Below are 21,669 nucleotides of genomic sequence, written 5' to 3'. Positions count from 1 at the left end.
ACCTCGTGCTCAGCAGCCCAACACCACAGCCACTGAACAACCACGGCGGGTTTACTTGGCGACGTAAGAGTTGTGGAGACTCTCCGCCCCCATGGCTTTCCCTTCATTGCCACAGAAAGTTGTCCGTGACTATAGCTGTGGAAGATAACGCCAAACGCGTGAGCAGTGGCACGAGCCATTGCTGCTGATGTAGTTTTTTCCCGCACACATGAAAATTTTCACGGAACCGTGGCCATAAACAGTTTCGGTCTAAAGATGCTGATGTCGTTACCTACTCGAAATACGCGATTGAGCCCAAAATACGACAAAGAACATCAGAAGTAAGCTCGATACATTGGGCTCTATAACGTAAAACTATTCCGGTATGTTTTTATTCCAATGTCATGAAGTTAAATTTGCGTAATCACCGACGCAAGCATCGGGTGCTCACCCGCAGGGTTGTCTGAAGAGACCAATCAAACGCTCTCCTCGTTCATAGGAGGTCAATTTTGTTTGTTGGAAAACGAATAACATTGCCTACACTGAGCGGATTGTCTTATCTAATTGGCTCAGGAGAGGCGAGGAGGATGCTCAAGTGGAGAGGGATTCGATGGGGCCGAGCCACTGCGTTGCTTACCGATAACCGGTAAAGAGGGTGGTGCCGGCGTCCGGGATTCGTCCGCTTTCGCTTACTTAGCTTGCGGTGGCTCGTCCTCAATCGCGGCAGCATGCAACGGAAGCTTAAGAATGACGCTAAAACGGATTCTCAGCAAAGGACAGTTGGTAGAACGAGGTCGTAAACGTGCCGAAAGTGCTCCCAAACGTTGCACGGCCACGCAAGAAGCTTTATTATACGCAAATACACCCATGCTCCCCGGCAGGTGCGAGTAGCCAGTGCCTGAGCGATCGGTGGCAACCATCTTTTATTCGTTTCAGAACAGGGCAGCCTGCGGCTATTCACAAGAAAATTCAGTTTTGTTCGGCATTTTAATTCATCTTTAGCGTGGACACGTCACTTTGACGCGGTGAGTTTTTGTCGTTTTGTGACGTTGCGTGATGGGCAGGTAAAGTGGGTGCAGCCCGGAAACTTTTGACCAATAGCCGAGGGCTAATGACGAAAAGGCGTCGAATCAGAAATAACCGTTTTTCTTTTGTTTGGTTAAATCATGCATAATCAATGTGTACACGTCGTATCAGATGCGGAGCTATAGCAGTTTTCGTGACGTCGCGTGACAGACAGGTGAAGTAGGGGTTGTCCAAAAAAAATTTGACCACTCGCGGAGGGCTGATTGCATAATTGGAATGGAAATCTTTGGAATAGTTTTACGTTATAGCGCCCCTTCTTGCAACTACTATGTTTTCTGTCGTGTCGACAGAACGACCTTTCGCGCAAAATAAAAAAAATTAAAATATAATACGCCAGGCTTTACGCTGAAACTTCTGTGACTTGCGGCACGAAAGAACTACTGTCGCTGTGATGAAATAGGACTGTACTGCGGATATGTGTATGGGTGGTTCAAGAATACTTCTGAAATCACGGCAGCAGTGCGCATTCCTAAATTGGGGCAAAATATTTCACTGTTTTAACTATGCTTAGCAATTCTTGGTGGTGGGGTATGCTTCATTGCTCCTCAATTTACGCTCAAAAATTTTTGGACAACACGCGCAAGGAAATCATTTTCGTTTCTTTTTGCGTTTGCTACGCCTCATTTGCAGAAAAATCTTCCAGCACAGCCGAGAGCGCAGTGACAGTGCCGCCGACGCAAGTTCCAAGCCATCCTGATCGTCCGAACAGAGTGCGAGCTTGAAGATCCAAATAGCGAATAGTCATGACAATTTATGTATTCATCTGTATTTATGTATAATTTATGCAACAAACCCGGTTGAGAATTTAGGTATTTAAGACAAAGCACTATTAAAGTGTAAGCTGAACTATGTACTCATGCTTAAAGACCGTGTTGGCACAAATTACTCCCATTTCTATTAGGACCATCAGCATCCCAAAAACCATCCGATCCATCGGGTCATTCGAGATATCAATGTAATCATTATGCTTAAGGTTTCCTAAACTGCGTTTGAAGTGTCCGATGTGTAAAGGAAAAGGGATCATTAAAGGGAAATTTAAGGCAAATACTAAGTTGACGCGGACTCTTTAAGTACCATTCCAGAAACCTCGCAACACTTGTTTCGCGCCAGGAAAAGACTTAGTTTACGAGAAAATTGCATCCGAAGTATCCGAATAGCTTTTAAGAAATTCGAACGTCCCGCCGCCCAACCGGGGAAGAGGTGACGTTGCATACGCCATCACCGCCTTCTGCTGCCGTCGGTGAGTAAAACGGCGCCCGACAGACGGCGGCACCGAGCTGAGACAGTGGATTCGCCGCTGCAGCTGATTTTTGGTCAAGAGGACTAGATCGTTCAGGCATCCCGCGACACCACATGAAAGTTCAATTCTCTGCCACTTGCAATTCATGCGAGTTTCGCGGGCCAACAAAGACAGCGCAGCACTACTCTGAAACGAAAATAGTGAAACGCGAAAGCGTGGGCTGCATGGAGTCGAGCAAAAACGAAACTTCAGGACCACCCGCCTCGTTCACGGAGAAAAATCTCAATGAGTTATTTTTTCCAAAAATGAAGTAGAACTGGGGAAGAAGATTTTATTCCGTTTATAATACAAGGTTGTTGATTGCAACTAGTGGTTGAGTACTAGTGGCAGAATTGAACTGAGGAGTACTTTCGTCATCGGACAAGTATTTGAATGTTCCGGGGGAAGTCTCTAATCAGGTCCTGCATTTATCTCGAATTCTCATTTATTAAAGCTCTATAGAGGATAATATTGAAGCCTCAGAGATTCTCTAGCACCAATATATAACATTAGCTTGACTTATTATTTGGCTTTAGGGTCCCTTTAGGCGATTTACTGGGAGTCGCCTAAACCACTCAGCTCAAAATTTATTACGACATGAAAATAATTATAAATATATAAAGGTAAGCCAATCAGTAAACTCATGGGATGACAAGGTTCATTTTTGCCATTACGGTCAATCGCCTGACTCTTTTTGTTAAAAAATGAATTAGTACAATTTTTGTAATAACTTCCGCATTTATTAGCTGATGTCATATATTAATATGACCTATATAAAGAGAGCACCTGTCGTATGTTTAAAATATTTCCTACGCATTTTCTCAAATAATGAATAAATGGGATATGTGAATGGCTATCTCTGCCCCGGTTTTCGTATCTGTATCAAAGCGACAACGTTAAGGGCACGGTGTTGCAGGAAATCTGGTGTCGGTGTCGGCTGAGTTGTGCGTGAGCGAAAACTTCCGCATTTATTTAGGTATATGTATAAGACGCGCCTTGTTGCATGACATGCGGAATCTGTGGGTTATATTCTTATACTATTCCATCACTAAAGTTGCTCATACCTTGTCTTACATTCTTGGCAAAATTATTCCTCGCAATTTTCAGAAGGACAGACCACATTCACGAAACAAAACGCCCACAGCGCATGACTTCTGTGTTAAATCTTCTCAAAATGAAATATTTAAAGGGCCAAACAATAACAGAAACCTGAAGATAACGCGACTTTCTTTTTCTTCATTTCTTTTTTTGTGCGGCTGTGCAAAACCTTCGCTATCGGCCCTCGAAAGAGGCCGCGTTTCTACTAGAGAGCTCGCCTTCGTGCATAGCGTTCTCCTTTGGCATTTCCGTGTAAACCTCGTGACTACATAAGCTGCAGTTGCCGTTAAACGTGAGAAGCAGTCAGGTATATTTTAATGCTATCGAGTCCCACTCTTGAAAGCGAAGCTTAGGCGTCCTCCAAGTTATTTTTTCTTTGTGTTTTATGTGGACGAGAGCGTAGATACGTTCACAAGGTTTTGTCTTAAAGCCTCGTTGTCCAACCTTCATCCTGATGTGCACACCTTATGTATATAGCTCACTATATCCACTCAACTTTTGTACACCGATACGTGTACAGTATCGGCATTTGTTAAAAGGAACATAAGTTAAGCATGTCGCAACTCGTTACAAATGTTTAGGCACAGAGGCCTCGGCATTAACAATTTATCAGTGGAGGCCTACCGAACGAATAATAATGTCATGCGCTTCTTCTAATAAAGTTCTTAAAAAGTTTAAGTTATGTTTGTTTGAATATTATTTATTGCCGAGCGATGGAGGCCACGTGTCAATGGGGGCGAAATACAAGAAGGCTCGTATAGCATTCATTGGATGCACCTTAAGAGAAACCCAGGTGTTGGAAATTATTCCGGAGTCCCCTTGCTCCGGCGCGCCTCATAAGCGTATCGAAGTTCTGACACATCAAGCCCCTGAATTTATATATGAATGCGTAAGCATTCTTTGGAGGGTGCCCCAACAAACTCTGTCCGTCACGCGACAAGAGTGCCGCCTTGTATCTGCAAAAGAAATGCGTAGTTTGCGAAGTTAAGACAATTTGGTGGTGCAATAGCGTACTTAAGTGACGATGAATGATTTCAACAAAAAAATCAGAAGCCACTGCACTCTTTGAAGGTGGATGACCAGCGAAGCTGTTTAGCTCATGACACAGAGGCGACATATAGATTTTAACAAAGGTACGAACATATATATGGTCCTCATCGGTGGTCACCATGACGATAGATAGACACCCACATTGTCGTATCGCCTAACAGAGGGTCTCCTCTCCAGTCAGATAATGCTTCCCACTATGACCGAAACAGAACAGAAAGTTCTTAAACGACGATAGTGGAACTCCCCTAGAGATGTTAAACGATCAGGACAACTTCCAGAAGGCTGGCGACGTCACGTCATGACCAATCCCTTACCAAAATATATGCTCCCGGCCCACCACCAAGGGCGGCTCGATGAAAGACCTAAGGCCCTGGGCAGCACTTGCGGGTCCCTCCAACTGGTGGTATACATAGATGCGAAATGGGAGCATACCGTGGCAGAAGAGCCAAAGTCATCGTGGTGACGACAAAGACGGATCTCCTCGTCAGCGCCACCATACCAGATGCAACAACACAGGAAGCAGAGGAAGTGACCTTGGCATTAGCCCTCACACAGGCTACGGCAACAGTCATAACTGACTCTCAAGACGTGTGCAGGAGCTTTATGTCGGGCTGGGGCACCAATGACTCAACGCATACTAAGACCCAAGCTGCCAGAAAGAAATGTTAATATATTGTGGACGCCTGCTCACGTCTCCCTGGAGGGGAACAAGCTCGCCCACTTCAAGGCCCGAAAAATTTTCGACCAGTCCTCGGAGGACACAAAGGAGCTCACTAGACTGACACCATATCAAAAAGCACTTAACACTGCAGACTCAACCGCAGAACGCTCCCACTACAGCATCCACAGCTCATGACGACGCAAGAGACAGCCCTCAGATTGATACAAACCAACACGTCGACTCGTATGACGAACAATGTAAATACTGCGAACAGCTAAGAACCGTCCTGCGCATTGTCATAGAATGCAAACGAAATGCAGTCTTGCGTCATCTACCCCCTGCCCCCAAGAGCAGTGGGAGGACCAGATCATGCTTTGTGAGAGGGCGGTCGCCGCCAATACAACGGATGGATTCCCGTGAAGAAGGAACCATTGCTGTAAATCACGCCACCTTTAGGCTCATTAAGGATGTTTTCTCTCTATCTCTCTGTTAACAAATGCGTCGTCACGTACGACAATGAATAAGTCAAACCCTCTTAAGGTATGGTTCATACCACGGTAAAAAAATTTTTAAAAATGAAGTGCCCTTCATATGGATACGCAAGAAGAGAAATTCTAAGCCTAAATGATGCGCGGCGGCGCAGCCAGCTGTGGAAGACGACGAACGCGCGAGCATATAGGCACAAGCTTGTTCAAACGGCTGAGCCGAAGGGGGTGCAATAGAGCCGGCTGTGGAAGAACACGACGATGCTCGAGCATGACTGTTTATGAGGATGCTGCTGCTCATTATGATGATAGTTTCCTCTTGCCAATGAATGGCTCATACCCTCTTGAGCAATGAGCGGCAATGGAGCCACTGTGGATGGAGACGACGACGAAGGGGACAACGCAGGTTATTACCTGCGGCATGCTGTCTTTTCATCCACTTTAATTTCCAATAACTTATCCTTTCTTTATTTCATTTATTAGGCACAACCAATTTCCCCTATGTTGTCCATGGTGTCAGTGTTTGTTGGCTTCCCACGATATGACTAATAAAGATCGGGACCCTCCGTTAACCTCCTCCTTCTCGTTTATTACATAGCAAAGGTCTTGAATACGGCAACACTGATGCCTTCAGGTAGCATATGTGGGTTTATTGACCAGTTGCCTTTACCCAAAAAAGATCACATTCTCGTGAAGCCTGCGGCAAAAAGGACGTGTCCGCCGCTAAGGTCTGTGAGTGGTGGCGCTGGCTAACACTCCCAGGTTTCTACTAGGACACATAAATACCCAAGAAAGTGGATGGGTAAACAGCGCCGCGGTACGTAACATGGTGGAGCATCGCATGCGAAATGCGAAAGTTGTCGGTTTGGTTCCCACCTGGGGCAAGTTGTTTTTTCATCTACTTTAATTTCCAATAATTTATCGTTTCTTTATTTCATTTATTAAGCACAAGTAATTTCCCTGATCTTGTCCTTGGTGTCAGTGTTTGTTGCCTTCTTATGAGGGATTTGTCAGAGTTATTCATACGCATGAGGATATATAAGGCTCCGTAGAACATGCACGGCAAACCTATTGTACTGATGTTTGCTATTCGAGTCCCCTGACCTTGCGGCAGACCGTTCCGCAATTGGAGCCGAATAGCTGTTCAGAATGACTACTAGTTGTCGAACAGAGCGATGACAGTCACTCAAGGAAGGTTTGCGACTCTCTGACTAGCGCGTCTTTTTTGTCCGATACCCCAGAATGGCAGAAGTGGCCGCTTTAAAACAGTCCGCAAGAAGCAAAAGTCCTTTAGTTCAACATATTTCTAGCGCGTCTTTAAAAAAAGCAAGCACGTAATATTATATGTTAAATCTCAATGCATTTCTAGCATTTTACTCATTCCCTTGGAACCCTTTCAGCGATGACGCCCCTATGGGCAACCAGCGCTGAAGCTTCACGTGCCGACAGCAGCGCCGTAACACACAGCCTAGCGAGCGGTAGACACAGTTTCCAGTAGCACACGCAGTGATTTGGTGTCAGCAAATTCGCCGATTGTCTTGAGTCACACTTTTCACGGCTCCTCAAATGGCAGGGAACCGACGTGCTAGGACGTAGCAGCGCATGCGCTCTACGCAGCGCGCACGGCCATGGACAGAACTTGGCTACACTCTAAAAATTTTAACACCCTTAAGGGTGTAAATGACTTGTCCCATGGGTGACACCCTTTTTGGGTGTATTGCTACACCTCAAGCAAAGGGTGCAAATTAACACCCTACAAGAGAAGCGGTGTTAATATGACGTCACCTCGCCTATGGGTGTAAAGCTAACAACACCCTTTCTATATGGGGTGTAACAGAGACACCACCCTTTCAATATGGGTGTAGCATGGACAACACGCTTCCAAAAGGGTGTTATCCCTGCAAGTATTTTAGCGTTCACTACAGCCATGTAGTTAATGGGCAGACTAGCTGTTGTGAATGCTGCCTAGCCTTAGCTACGGTACTACCTTGTTCAGTATGAGCCAGAATCTGTGAGGCGTCGTCATATTGCGCTTCTGGTCCGTCATGTGGTAGCATAACGTGCGACCCTTTCAGGCAAACAATTGAAGGTTTCACCATTGCAGCAAGGCACACAGGCCATGCTTTTCGTAATCTTCCTCTGCAGTGATAGTACACTGCCGGTCGGATGCAGAGCGCAATAACAATGCGCGCTGCACTAAGGACACAGGATCTCCCGCACCTTGGTGCACCAGTACTTATAACCCCGTGGAAACAGCACACAGCCAAAAGCATAGTTACATGCATTTCAGAAATTATTAAAAACCTCCACTTTTCTTGGTCAAACATTTTCGCAACACCAGCTCGACCAGGAGGGAAAGACACCACAGCTCGTTGTTGTAGCTCATATTGAATGCAACAGAGCACAAGCAATGCATGGATTGGCGACGGTAACAAGTACAGTACTACAGAAGCATATGTTTGCCTGTCAAACAGTTTTTTGCCGTTTTAAGCACACATTTTACACCTCTATTCATCAAAGTTGTCATTTATCGCCACGGGATGCTTCTACTACTACTTTGACACATGACTTAAAGGTAGCACTCAAAGCCAAAGAACAAAGTGCTTCCACGTCGAATCATGTTTCAGCATTTACGAACAAAACAGCATGTGTAGCTGTCCTTGCTGTTCAATATATAAGCATGCACTATTTCCTGAAATATATGTATGCTCCACTTACTGAAAGATACCTGCTTATACCCAATGGATGGATGGATGGATGCGAAACTTTAATAAGGTCCTGAGGTACGCGACTCAGCGCGCTGCGGGCCGCTCCCACGTTGGGACAGCCAGGCCTTGCCCGACCGCCGCATCGTGGGCCCTCTGGACAGCCCATAGTTGCACCCCAGCATCAGGGCTCTTGATAGCGGAGAGCCACTTTTCTTCATTGATTTCTTCTGTGCCTCGTAACGAGGGGCAACGCCAGAGCATATGATCTAGGCTAGCGATGTCATTGCAATGCCTGCAAGAACTAGTGGCATAGGTGTCGGGATAAATTTTGTGGAATAAAGCCGGGCTGGGATAAGAGCCTGTTTGCAGTAATCTGAGGGTCAATGCCTGCGCTCTATTTAACTTCTTGTGTGGAAGGGGAAACTCTCTCCTGCCGAGATAAAAGTGCTGCGCAATTTCGTTATATGTGGTCGGTTGATCTCTATTCTCCACCGCTGCGGGCCGGCGTTGGAGTTCTCCATGGTCGCGGAAAGTGAGACCTCGCGCCTTGGAGTGGGCCAGCTCGTTGAGGTTTCTGGGGCCTCCCGTGATGGATCCCATGTGAGCGGGGAACCACGTGAGAGTGTGGGTGGTGATGATTTTGCCGTCGAGGATGCGACAGGCTTCCTTACACACGGCGCCAACGCTGAAGGCGCGGATGGCTGCCCTGGAGTCGCTGAAGATGTTGGCATGTCCGTCATCCAGGAGGGCCAAGGCAATGGCCACTTGCTCCGCCGCACGCGACGACGTGCTTCGTATCGAAGCCGCGTTAACGGTTGAACCCCTGTGGTTGATTGACACCACCGTGAAATTGTCGCTGTTTCCATACTGGGCCGCGTCAACGAAGCAGCTGCCGCCAGGGAGTTCTGTTGCGCGGCGTAGGAGCGCCACCGCTCTGGCCTTTCTTCTTTCTACGTTGCGCTGGGGATGCATATTGCGCGGGGCGGGCGATATGATGATATCTTTCTGCTCTTTCGGTAGGCCTTGGTAGGCGTCTTCGACAGTGGCCGGGGGGACGCCCATCTCAGTTAGGAGTCGTCTGCCCGCCCTGGTGCCGGAGAGCCTGAGAATCTGTGCTCTTTCTTGTGCTTCTGCAATCTCTTCCAGGGTATTATGAATACCCAACTGCAGGAGTCGGTCGGTGCGTGTGTAGTTTGGTAGTCCGAGCGCGCTCTTGATGCCCCTCCTTATCATGGCATTTAGTTTGTCTCGCTCGGCCCTCTTCCAGACGTGCATGGCCGCTACGTACGTAAAATGGCACAACAAGAAAGCGTGGACTAGCCTTAACAGATTCTCTTCGCTCAGGCCTCTCCTTCTGTTAGCTACCCGCCTGATTAGACCGATGACGCTATCCGTCTTCTTTGCTAATTTGTGAATGGTGATGCTATTTGTGCCTGTCCCTTCGAGTGTCATTCCCAAGATTCGAATGGACGCGACTTTGGGAATGGGATCTCCGCAACTGGTGTAGAGATTAATGTCAACTTCAGGGGACGGTTTCCAGTTCTGTGGCTCGCGGCCCTTTCTACTTGGGCTGTAGAGAAGGAGCTCCGATTTCTTTGGGGAGCACCGGAGTCCCGTGTTGGTTAAAAAGCGCTCTGTAGTGTCGACAGCTTCCTGGAGAGCGGCTTCGACTTGTCCGTCACTGCCACCCGCGCACCAGACAGTGATGTCATCCGCGTAGATCGTGTGACCGATGCCCTGGACCTTGCCTAGATACCTTGAGAGGTCAACCATTGCGATGTTGAAGAGGAGTGGTGAGATGACTGATCCCTGGGGGGTGCCTCTTCTACTCAGCTCCATTGTCTCCGATTCCAAATCTCCAGCCTTGAGGATGGCGCATCGGTTGCTCAAGAAAGACCTGACGAAGGCATGGAAGGACGAGCCCAGGTCGAGCTTGGAGATGGCGTTGAGGACGAACTCGTGACGGATGTTATCAAAGGCCTTCTCCAGGTCCAAACCAAGGATGGCTCTCGTGTCCCGAGTGCAGCGTTCCAGGATTTGGATCTCGATAAGCTTCATGGCGTCCTGAGTGGAGAGGCCTGGCCTGAAACCTATCATGTTGTGAGGGAAAAGGTCGTTGGTCTCGATATACTCGGCAATTCTGTTATGGATGGCGTGCTCGGCCACCTTCCCTACACATGATGTCAGTGAGATTGGGCGGAGGTTGTCCAGGCTCGGCGGTTTACCGGGCTTTGGGATTAGTATGACCTTCGCCAACTTCCATTCTTCAGGTACAATTCCCTGCTCCCAAATCCGATTTATCTCATCTGTAAGAAACTCGATCGATGCGTCCTCTAGGTTTCTGAGAGCCTTGTTGTTAATGTGATCCGGGCCGGGTGCTGACCTACCATTGAGGTCGTGTAGGGCGCGGCGGATTTCACTGATTTTGAAAGGTTCGTCCAGCGCGGAGTTCGGCTTCCCTTTGTATACCGGGTATGCCGCCTCATCGGCCACAGTTTTGAGCGGCAGGTACTTCTTAGCCAACATCTCCAGCATGTCCTTTTCCGAAGACGACTTCTTGGCTTCGTGGAGCGCTTTAGCGAGGACACTTCTCTGGTTTGACTTGGTGCCGGAGTCGTCGAGCAAGTGTTTGAGAAGATTCCACTTCCCTCCCGTGCGCATCTGCCCGTCAATTGAATTGCAAATTTCGTCCCATTGCTGCCTAGACAGGGCTTGGCAGTGCTCGTCGATCTGCTTGTTGATCTCGGCTATCTTTTTTCTGAGCTTGCGATTCAAGCGTTGGCTTTTCCACCTCTCGAGAAGTGATTGCTTAGCCTCGAGAAGGTGTGCTAGCCTGCTATCCATTTTGTCTGTCTGTAGATCCGTCTCTATGGTTTTGGTGGTGGAGCAGACATCTTGCAGAATTAGTGCGCACCACTGGACGAGACTCTCCGGCTTTTCTCCACGGGCGGCGCGGGCCTTGCGAACCTCACGGAATTTGTCCCAGTCAGGCACCGAGAACGCCTTCTTTCTTTTCTGCTCCACTTGTAAGCTTATACCCAATAACTTAGTTTATTTTTCACCATGTGCTTGCATTGAATATTGCAAAGGCATTGTAAGTTAAGCTACCAGAACAACAATCAGCTAGTCTAAGGTTACGTAATTGAACAACATCATTGTAAAATTTGTGACGAAATGTCAGAAGTATTTATTTCATTCAAGAGAAATGGTTACATAATAATGTTTGCACATTTTAAAAGTAAAAAGGAAGATGAGTAAAACCATACCAATACAAAGACATAAGCACCGAATAATGGCACAGGCTTGCTCAATTAAATTTTAAGCAGAACAGTTTTTTTAAATAACCTCACTACTAAATATCACGTTTTCATTCGAAAAGCACTGCATCTTATTATAAAGCACAAAAATAACCGGTCACATAAGTAAGAACAAGTCTGAGTGTGTCTTTAACACAAGGATAAAAAGTTGGGCGAGTTGGTACAGTAACATGATCTTGGATTGTAGCGCGAAGTGGCATGGACACAGACTAGAAGCAGACAGGATGAGCGCTAACTCTCAACTAAATTTTTGCAAGCTAGTCTCTTATCAAGTATACCTGTAGGCATTGCGACCATTGTGCTCCCAAGATGCATGAGGCATTAGTCATTGCAGAGTTGTAAGGACATGACAATCCTAGGATGATTATGTTCTTGAGGCTTTTTTTCCCCACTTTCCATCTTTTGAAACGTGTATACTTTAGTCATGAATACAAAAATGCTACAACTGGCATGTGATAAGTTTTGCATCTTATTTCCTAGCAGCTCATTGAACCAAGCCACGATGACAAATTTAAATGCTGTTACCTCATCAGACATTCAAATTTCTTAAACACAAACAAAACCAGATAGGCATTAGAGTGAGCATCACTTAAATACATTACACTGGTTTAAAGTTATTGCGCCACTTTGTGCCAGGTAAAAACGTTAGAAACATCAAAAATGTTAAGATTCTACGGCCAACCGTGAAAACTAAATAAAAAAATGGCTGTGGCTTAGGTAAGGTTAAGCCCAGGATGCGAAGCATACTAGCCTTTATTTTAGTTGTTGAACCACTGTTTAGCCTGGTGAACTGCTGTTGCTTGGCTATATTTGGTTCGGCTAGACGAAGAAACAACTCATGCATTACTTCTTCGCCTTCAAGAGTGGAACGCGACAGCGTTCCCGTCGACCCGCCAAGGGGTGTAAGACAATGGGCTACAGGGCAGCGACTACGCGCCCCGCATTGGACGCGGTGAGCGTCGAGCAAAGCAGCGTTCGGCGCGGCAACGAAATGTGCGCCTGAGCAAGAGACGCACGCCTTAGAAACAGCGCGTTTCTAAGGCAACACCGCATTCACTAGAGGCGCTTTTGTATCGCTTTGAAGCGTTGTACTCGTGGCTCAGTGGTAGCGTCTCCGTCCCACACTCCGGAGACCCTGGTTCGATTCCCACCCAGCCCGTCTTGCAAGAGTTGAGCCAAAGCCACTTCTCCTCTGTCGTGACGTCACGGTGTCACGTGATTTCATGGTCACCGCCGCGCCTGAGGAGCTGGGTTGAGCCCTCGTAATATGCTTCGCATAAAAAATCATTAAGCTTTCTTAAACGGGTACAGGAGCTTTACAACTAGCCGTCTTGGTGATGGACACGCAGATAGATGGGCAGCCATTCCACTGAGACGAGAATGTTGAGGGCTTCGCATGGAAGACTGTGAGACACTGCAGAGTAGTTCTTGGTCCACATGAAGGAGGTTGCTTGCATACACGTCTGGGCCACCATACTGAATGCATGGTGTTACCGGAGCTTTTTCCCCCTGCATTGTGGTAAAAAAGCATGGTTAAGTTTATACGATATTTAATATGCAAAAAAAAGAGGCGAGACATGCAGACAGGACACGAGAGTAGAGAAGTGAACACGAGCGCGAAAAACATGAAAAATTTCATTAAATCGTTTTATTAGATAAAATTTTTATACTGTGTGTCATTCATTATGAGGGTTCATAACCGCAACACATTTAATATATAAGCAGGTAGAATTATCAGCTTGGTCAGTTTGTACAAGCTCGTTTGAGGCAAGAAATCGAGTTTCACAAACACAACCTCAACATTCTTGATTGAAAAAGGAACACTTCACATGACATGCAGTCCTGTGAGTGGAAATTGCACAGTTCAAGAAAAACAAATTAAAACTCACAGACCGATCCTGAAAAAGGAATAAGCACCTGCTACTGCAAAAAGCGAATTAATTGATAGGTTTTAGTAGCACAAGGGCATCTTTGGCCAATTAGCGCCAAGCCTATACTGCAAAAAATAAACTTAGTGCATCTTTACAAAGCAAATATATAAAGATGACTAATGCCTCTCTGCACTACAGTTGCTTTGCTCTAGCGTGAAGTCATTTTAATGCATGCACACGTACATACACATGCTACACCCAAGTGTAACAGCTGCAGAATTAAAATTGGGCATCAACAAAGTCGCAACATTTAACCATTGATCCCAAGCTGTACTAGTGACTGGAGGTAGTACCAATATCGCCAATGACGAGTTGCACTCTTTCTGCCCGATGTTATGCTGCTCGTATTGTCAAAGATGAGTTACAGTCGGCATTGAGGGAAAGCTGCCCTCAGGAGCAGCTCTTATTTTTGTGTTATTTCTAACCAGAGACCAATGAAGTAATATATTTTTAGAATGAGAATGACGCCGAAAAATTGAGTACGTAAAAAATTTGGTGCATTTTTCCGGAATTAACTTGGGGGTTAACGGCTAAAGCGGCAATCCAGACACTAGAACAAGTTTTGACATGTTTGTTACCAGTGAATGCTGGAAAATATGTTGGCATTCTGTAGTTTTGTCCAACAATGCAAAAGGGATTCTTAATAACTGATGAAATAAATGGAAAAGTATCATGAAGTATATTTCGTGAATGTAACGCAGAATCACTCAACTTCTGTTACTATATAATCTCCACTAGATTAACCTGCACTTTCTGAACTAGTTCAGGAGGTGCTGAATTTCACTCCTCATTCCACCAGTTCAACGTGGCAGCACCTGCACGTTGTGATTCGTTTTACTTAGTGCAGGCTTTGTACAGGGCGAGTTCACAGCATTCCCTGCACTTGGCCGAAGGGTAGTGCATGTTTACGCAGCAGGTGTGGTGCCGCTTCTGCACGAGTGAGGCGCAGAAATCAGAGTTTCATACAATAATTACTAGAGGGAACTCTGACGTTAGTGTCCACAGGAGATCAAACAAGAACGGCTGTAGCAGCATGGAAATTATGGGAAGTACATGGATTTGCCTAAACTTCATCTGTTTGGCTTCAAACGGCTTTGTGACTTTGTAAACTAGTCATTCTCAACAATATACTGTGTAATAAATAAATAAACATGAAAATCGTCCGACGACAGGATTCAGACACAGGAACTCTAGAAGAGAAGTCTGATATTGAAACCATTAAGCCACGGAGGCATGTAACCACAAGCGAGTGCAACGCCCTGATGAATTTATCGCGGGCATACCAGTGCCTTAAGACGCTTGGCGCCCTTCGATTTGGCTACCTGGACAAGCTCAATCGTTGCAATTAATAGCAATTGTGCGTGTTGACGCCGTCTTCTGCACTTCGAAGAGTATAGACTGCGCTGAAATTTACGGCAATGAGATTTATATAGCGTATAATATACGAAGCCACAAGAACGTCTGAATTCACAAGCACGATTATCCGACAAATCCATGTGCTTCCCATCATTCCCATGGTGGTACGACTGCAGCGCCAGAGTTCCCTCTAGTAATTACTGTAAGAAACTCTATGGCAGAAATAACCGAAGTGCCTCGCATTTTGTTCTGGAGTAATAAACTAAGTTTTGCTGGTCCCATAAATCTTACTGGTCATTAATTCCAAGTTTTAGTGCAGTCACATGTCTAGTAACCAATTGTGGTATTTTGCATAAACATTGCAAAGCCAACTGTGGTGAATGTTCACCCTGGTAAATTGTTTATGATGGAGTAGCATAGACTACTGAAGCAATCTCTGGAAGGCAAGTCAAGTTTTTTCTTATTAGCAGCCTCTAAACAGCATTCGAGCTTATGACACATGCACCTCAGATATGCAAATATTTCCTTGACTCAGCAAGAAGCGATGCTTCATGTTCCACGAGGCTACCTCTATCAAAGCAGTATTGGTGCTCTCTAAAAACAATGCCAATGCATATTATTCAAATATTTTTCAGGGGCAACAGTTATGCCTGAAATCATGCTAGATTAGTTTTTTTAAACACATGCTCAGACCATGTTAGAAGTGCTTCTTAAATCCTCCTATTTATTAGACTAGTCATATATCTGTACACAAAGGCTACTAATTAGGTCCCATGCTATATCATCTTAACAAAAACTTCACTTAGTAATACACATGCTATGATAAGATTTGAGACCACATTGAGATACTGAACAAGGTGAATTCATTATTTTTAAAATGAAGCTCCTGTTCTTCCAAAGGAGAAGAAAGGATACTGAGGGTCAAAATTTTTCTGAATCACAGCTGGAAGATGCCAGGGAAGGCACGTGGAAACTTATTTGTAATTTTCTATTTAAATGTAGAAATGATAAAGGGAAATGAAAATGGTAAAAAAAAAACAACCAGGCATGGGGGGAGAACGAACCTACAGCCTTTGCATTAGGCATGCGATGCACTAACCACTGTGCCACCGAGGCAGCATTCAACCGTCCGCAATGGCCCCTAAGATTGTCGACGCTCGAACACGGCAGTAGTACCACAGTGGTTAGTATATCACATGTGTAATGTGAAGGTTATGGGTCCGTTCTCCACCCACAGGTGGATATCTTTTAATCCACTTTCACTTACCCAGAATTTATCATTTCTATACTTCATATAAAAAAACTTAACACATGTTCCTGTATGCTTTCCTTGGCCTCATTATCTGCTGGCTTCTTCCAGTTCTGTTACTTCCAACACTTATACATATTCTAATCTGGTAAGTAAACAGTTCTGCATGATGCTGGAATACAATATAAACATTATTGCATGGCAGTGTTATGTAGAATGCCTTACATTGCCCAGGCAAGGTGTATTTATGTCAATCTGAAAAAAAAAACCATTTCCACTCTAGGCAGAAATGCTGTGTACTGCTGTGTGCAACAGGGTTTAACGAAAACAACTTGTTCAGAAATAAAGCCACCAAACAACGAGGAAACATGAAAACTAGATGAAAATTTGTGCAGTTGCATGTTAAAAATTTAGCACAGCAACAGATAAAGACATAATGAAGGAAGCGCGAGGATGGTTTATTTTGGACACACGAGGCAATATACTTGAAAGATGCATATGAGCTTACACGTGGAGAAATATTGTTTATGTAGTAGCTAAACTACGAACAGGCCTAGAACACACTGATACAAGGTGTCGAGCATGTCAATCTTATCATGCCCTTAAGTCAAAGAAACATGGCTGTTTCTCATGATTCGCTACACATGGCTGGCTTACACAACTTAGCCACTTCTATATATGCCTTGTAATTATCAGGTGGTCTGTATAACACATGCAAGCTTTAAATATGTACAACTGCAACGTAGCTGGACAGCACCAAGGTAATGTCGTTTGCCATCGTTTTGAGGAAGTGAAACCAATTCTTGCATTTTTCGTAATTAGGTAATTAGTTAACAACGATTACTTAACTGCTCAAATATTATATTCAAAGCAAAAGTGTCAGTGCGAAAATTGTAGAGCACCCTGAAAAATTCCCAATCCAGCTTTCTACTGCTCAATAGGTGCAACAAATGTTTCTTTCAACCTTGAAAGAAGCCAGTGAACACATGCAAGTGCCGTGCAACTAACCGCTCGTGCACCTGAACACCATTTGGCTCCTCCTTTCATGCTTGAAAAAAACTTTTTGAAAAGAATATTTTAGAAATTGATTCATTATTGACTATGTTTTAGGCAAAATGCATGAAATAGTGTGACTGCCACCTCCATTTTCGGCGACATGAATTGACTCCATTTTCATGTCCAAATCCAGCTATACATGGTGCGTGTTTTGCGCTGGTTCTGTAATTTAGGCTGGTTTTGACTAATTGATGCTTCGCACTTTAATAATGGAGTCAGGTTAAAAAGAAATCGGTACATAAACAGTCGCTGTCAGTACTCCATACTCCTTTAACTTAGTGCAAAGTGCTTGTGAGCCAAGAAGTTGGTAGTTCTAAGCAGTATTTCTCATTTTGACCTAGTGTTATAGCCCACTTACTATGATGCCATGCTGCTCAGTCATGCTGGTCCCAGCTTCAATCTAGGCCATGACAGCTGCCCTCCAATGAGGGTAAAATGCAATAACGCTTATGCACTTACATTCAGGTGTACATTAAAGAAGGCCAGGTTCCCAAAACTTCAGGCTGTGACTTTGGTATGTAAAAGCCCATAATTTAATTTTAATATCTAAAGGTGCTTTATTAGGAGCAGGGGCATCATTTTGAGCTTTTACTGCACTGCCATGGCACCAAGAAGCTCTAAGTAAATAAAACAATTTCATGGACAATGTACATATCTTGCAAACATTTACAAACACTTCTCTGCATGCACCTCTGTTGCTGTTATATTTAGATCCGTATGCCAAGGCGGGTTATGATGTTAGAACTTGTTTCAAACTTGTTTTTTTACCGCTTTAAAGTTGTTGGTTACCTTGCATCTCATTGTGTGTCGAACGCACATTTCAGTGCATCAATTTCTTCAGAAAGTGAACTCCTCTTTATTTATTTGTGCATGCAAAAAGGGTTCAGAAGAACTGCTTTCTGAAGGTCTGTATAAGAACAAAAAACAATTCTATGTAGGCTGCACAAAGAGAAAGGATTGGTTTGTAAATATGTTATTTAGTTCTTAAAAAAAGAGGCAGCTGTCAGTATTCTGTTCCAAAGTAAAAATTGGCCCTACCTGGCTCTGCTTCAGTTTCCGATGTTGATGGTCCATTCGGGGGCACTCAACTGATAGGCTGCACTTTGGCGATGTCGGGTGTGCTGTCACCAGGCCCAAGGTCGATCGACAGCCTCACCAAAAGTCGAGTCCAAACGCTATAAAAGAAATATCTCATCATTTTGCTATCAGTTTTGTCATCTTGCGTGTTTCACACACGGCCGTCAGTGGAATATTTCGTCACTTGGATACTGAAAGAAATTCAAGCATTTTCTGGCAGCCAAGCTGATGATGATGATGTGTGGTGTTTTATGGCGCAAGGGCCACGTTTGGCCAAAGAGGGCCATGACAAGTGGTAATGTTGACGATGTATTATGGAAGATGTAACTTGGCTGTAAACTGGCCTAAAAATTGTCGCTGTAAAGTGCGTAAAATCTACGTGCTATAAAATTATGGCGATGACTAATGACAAATAGTATGAACATTAATATCCATCGTGGAAGAATGATGCAAAATAGAAAATATACAGGATGGTAAAATTACTTGGAGCACTGCTGCCTCGCCAGAGCCCTTGAAACACAAGGGCCTAGAGGCATGTGCTATACGAAAGAGCTATCACAGCAGCATCCTCTGAAGAGAGGACGGCAGCCAAGCTGAATACACAGTAAATGGAGAACATTAAAGAGCAAATGCAGTTGTCACATTAGATTGATCAAGTACAGCAGAAATGGAAAATAAATCAGTGATACTCTGTTGGCTTTGAATGCAAGAAACGTAAAAACAGGAACTTGCAGCCACGCCACATTGAATTTCCCGCGTTTGCTACACCTCACAAGTTTGGCATCGTCCGGTACTCGGGGATAGTAACCGCTTAAAATCAAGATGAACGAGCGTCGGCATAAATTAACAGGATACTTAACCAGGCAATATTGGCGCATAAAACAACTCACGTAGCGAAGCTACTGTCAATTACCCGATGACGCATCTGCGGGCGAATTCAAAAAGGAAAGAGTTTCACTTGTTTCACGCCTACTAAGCTAAGACAGAATTCGAGTTTCTTACTAAACTATACTGGATATTTACGCTCCGAATAAAACGCTGGAAATTTTGTTACGACACATTGCATACGTATGAAAGTGAGGAAATTGCTTTTGTTGTATTCTGCCCAGACGGCATGCAGCAGCTACCTCTCATGCAACAAAAGCATGAAAGTGGTACTCGTGACACCGAAAACAAGCATATACAGCGCCAACGTTACGCCCCTTGGAGTTGGAACTAAGCACGATAAAGCCAGTTAGTTTTCTAGCTTTCATAACGCCATGAACACGACCAAACATCGAGCGAAACAACTCTCTGCTCTCGAAAATTATTATTGCTTCCATTTATATACTTATCGCTGCCACAAGTAAAAGTCAATGGGCTAGCTGTCCACAAGCCGCAGATTAGACTGACAGCAACATATTACGGTAACGTAAAACAATTTCCACGCTAACTTAGCAGCCGCGGTGTGCTCTAAATGCCAAAGTTCTCGTTTGCCGCTCGAAATTCACACCATGATGACGGGCACTGCATCTTTCACATGAAATATTGCACGCTTTGCGCAGGAGCTCAATAGGAGGGCGAAACGCATTTGCACGTACCTGAAATCCGCATGCCGGAAAGCCGTTGACGCTTCCGAGAACAGGGCGCACAGCCATACACCCGTACGGCGGCTTGACTTGGACGTGAGGCACTTCTACCAAACATTTCACATGCGACATGCTTCACACCGATTGCGCGAACACCAAAAAATGACGCAGGCCGCATTGCGACGCCGAGCAGACGTGCATCCACCGATGAGCTGCGTGCTCGGATTGCAGAGAACAAAGCCATACAAAACGTTAGGCGCGAGAAGATGGCGGCTCTCGTTGCGAAGACGAAGCGAACGAAGCAATGACGCGCGAATGAATGTTGCCAACTGTTGGTTCCGCGTTATGCCGGTGGTGGTGGCTTTAGTGGCGTGTGTTGCGGCTGTCTAATTTTTTATTTCTTTTTCCCAAACAGTATAATTAAGATCAGTTATTTGTTTGAATTTTTAACTGTGTCATTTGGCATTATCTTTGTCTTTTTATGCTATTAAGCGGCCAATTAGGGCCTCCCAGGTTCGCGCTCGCCAGCTGCGCGCGCAAATCTCAGAGGCCATAAGACAACTCGTTAGGAGATGCCGTTCTTGTCGTTAAAGTTTCATCATCGTTTCTTCAACTGAGATAGGTAGTGTCCCTTTTCCCGGGGTTGGGAGGGAGCGATCAAGACGGCATCGCTCCGCGGGGCGCCGAGGAGTGGGTTGGTGTTGGTTCTTATCGCGAAATTCGCGAACCCTGCGATTTTTTTTATAACGTAAGCATTTCTATACTTCTCCAACAAGAAAAAACATCCGTCCGTCAGTCCGTACCACACGATACGTTTCAAAATAGAACCCGCAACAGCGAGTGAATTCACCTTCGTGCTAGCTCTCGCTTCAACGCGACCGAAGCGGCGAGAACACTGCGCTCACGAAGCTCTCAGCTCAGGCCGCACTATGCGCTTTTCGCAGAACACTTTCAAGATAGGTGTACGCGCGTCTGTTTTCAAAGCGAAGTAAACGGTGCGAACACAGCGCGGGAAGGTTTCAGCAGTGGGCACACTCTGTCCACAATGCAGTTCGCTTTCAAGATACGGTTCGCGCGGCCGTGCCACAAGCAGCCGCCGCCGGAGAACGGTTGATAATGTTTCGGCGCGGATGAGGAGGGCTAAAGAGCGATAACAGCTCAAAACGAACGGAACGTCACCAGCGCGCCTGGCCCCGCCACCTGCAGTACTTTGCTTGCGCCGCCGACCAGAGCAGCTCGTGTCGCCGCAGCGCTGTCGCTTATACTTGTCGGCTCAAGTCTCATAACATTGATAACGACATGGACTGCGTGTAGATGAGGAAGAGTCACAATGCTTACGCACACTTAGACAAATCCGAGAGGAGTTCCGGTGTGATTTTTTTTTTTTACCGGAAATGTACAGTCAGCGGTGGGACCCAGAGTTGAAAATGCCTGTAAGAGGGGTGCCAAGCTTTTTTTCTTTTGTGAGAGTCTTGCCCAGCTCCCAAAGATCTGCTCAAGCTAATGCCATCTTCGACTGGTCGTTTCTGAGCGCTCTGGAGCGCTCTCGCGAGCGGCGTTGTCTTCGGCTGGTTGAAAGAGGGTGCCAGCCCTGCGTTCGGCTGGTTCTTCTCGATTGCTCTCCTCCACCTTTGAGCGCTCTGAAACGCTCCGAGCCCTGTCGTCGGAGCAGTCGTCGAAATTGAAACGTCATCGCAGAGCCGCGTCGCTGCTGTTGGCGACGGCCCACCGTAACCTAGACAACCTAGGCCACTGCGACGAACGCTCGT

At 45.5% G+C, this 21,669-nt stretch overlaps 1 protein-coding gene and 1 long non-coding RNA gene across 8 annotated transcripts in view; one reads left to right on the top strand and one right to left on the bottom strand.

Annotated features, from left to right (window-relative positions):
• Nucleotides 1-1,911, top strand: part of LOC135907809 (serine/arginine repetitive matrix protein 2-like) — a 61,298-nt gene extending 59,387 nt beyond the window's left edge. For 5 of the 7 annotated variants that reach the window (XM_065439556.1, XM_070540583.1, XM_065439555.1 and 2 more), the window contains 2 exons: nt 916-1,004; nt 1,696-1,911. In XM_065439556.1, coding sequence (XP_065295628.1) covers nt 916-1,004; nt 1,696-1,728 — 122 coding nt within the window. In that variant the 3' untranslated portion in view covers nt 1,729-1,911. The remainder of the gene's footprint in view (nt 1-915; nt 1,005-1,695) is intronic. The other 2 variants (XM_065439559.2, XM_065439558.2) reach the window with 1 other exon arrangement.
• Nucleotides 1,912-11,509: 9,598 nt separating this feature from the next.
• Nucleotides 11,510-20,160, bottom strand: LOC135907808 (uncharacterized). The gene is made up of 3 exons (XR_010566124.2): nt 19,913-20,160; nt 18,294-18,430; nt 11,510-13,172 (listed from the first exon to the last, which is right to left on the bottom strand). It is a non-coding gene; the product is annotated as an uncharacterized lncRNA (long non-coding RNA).
• Nucleotides 20,161-21,669: the final 1,509 nt, after the last annotated feature.

Source organism: Dermacentor albipictus, chromosome 6, assembly GCF_038994185.2.
Source record: "Dermacentor albipictus isolate Rhodes 1998 colony chromosome 6, USDA_Dalb.pri_finalv2, whole genome shotgun sequence".
NCBI lineage: Eukaryota > Metazoa > Arthropoda > Arachnida > Ixodida > Ixodidae > Dermacentor > Dermacentor albipictus.
The sequence above is the reverse complement of the archived record's forward strand: the minus strand, read 5'-3'. Positions and strand labels throughout refer to the sequence as shown.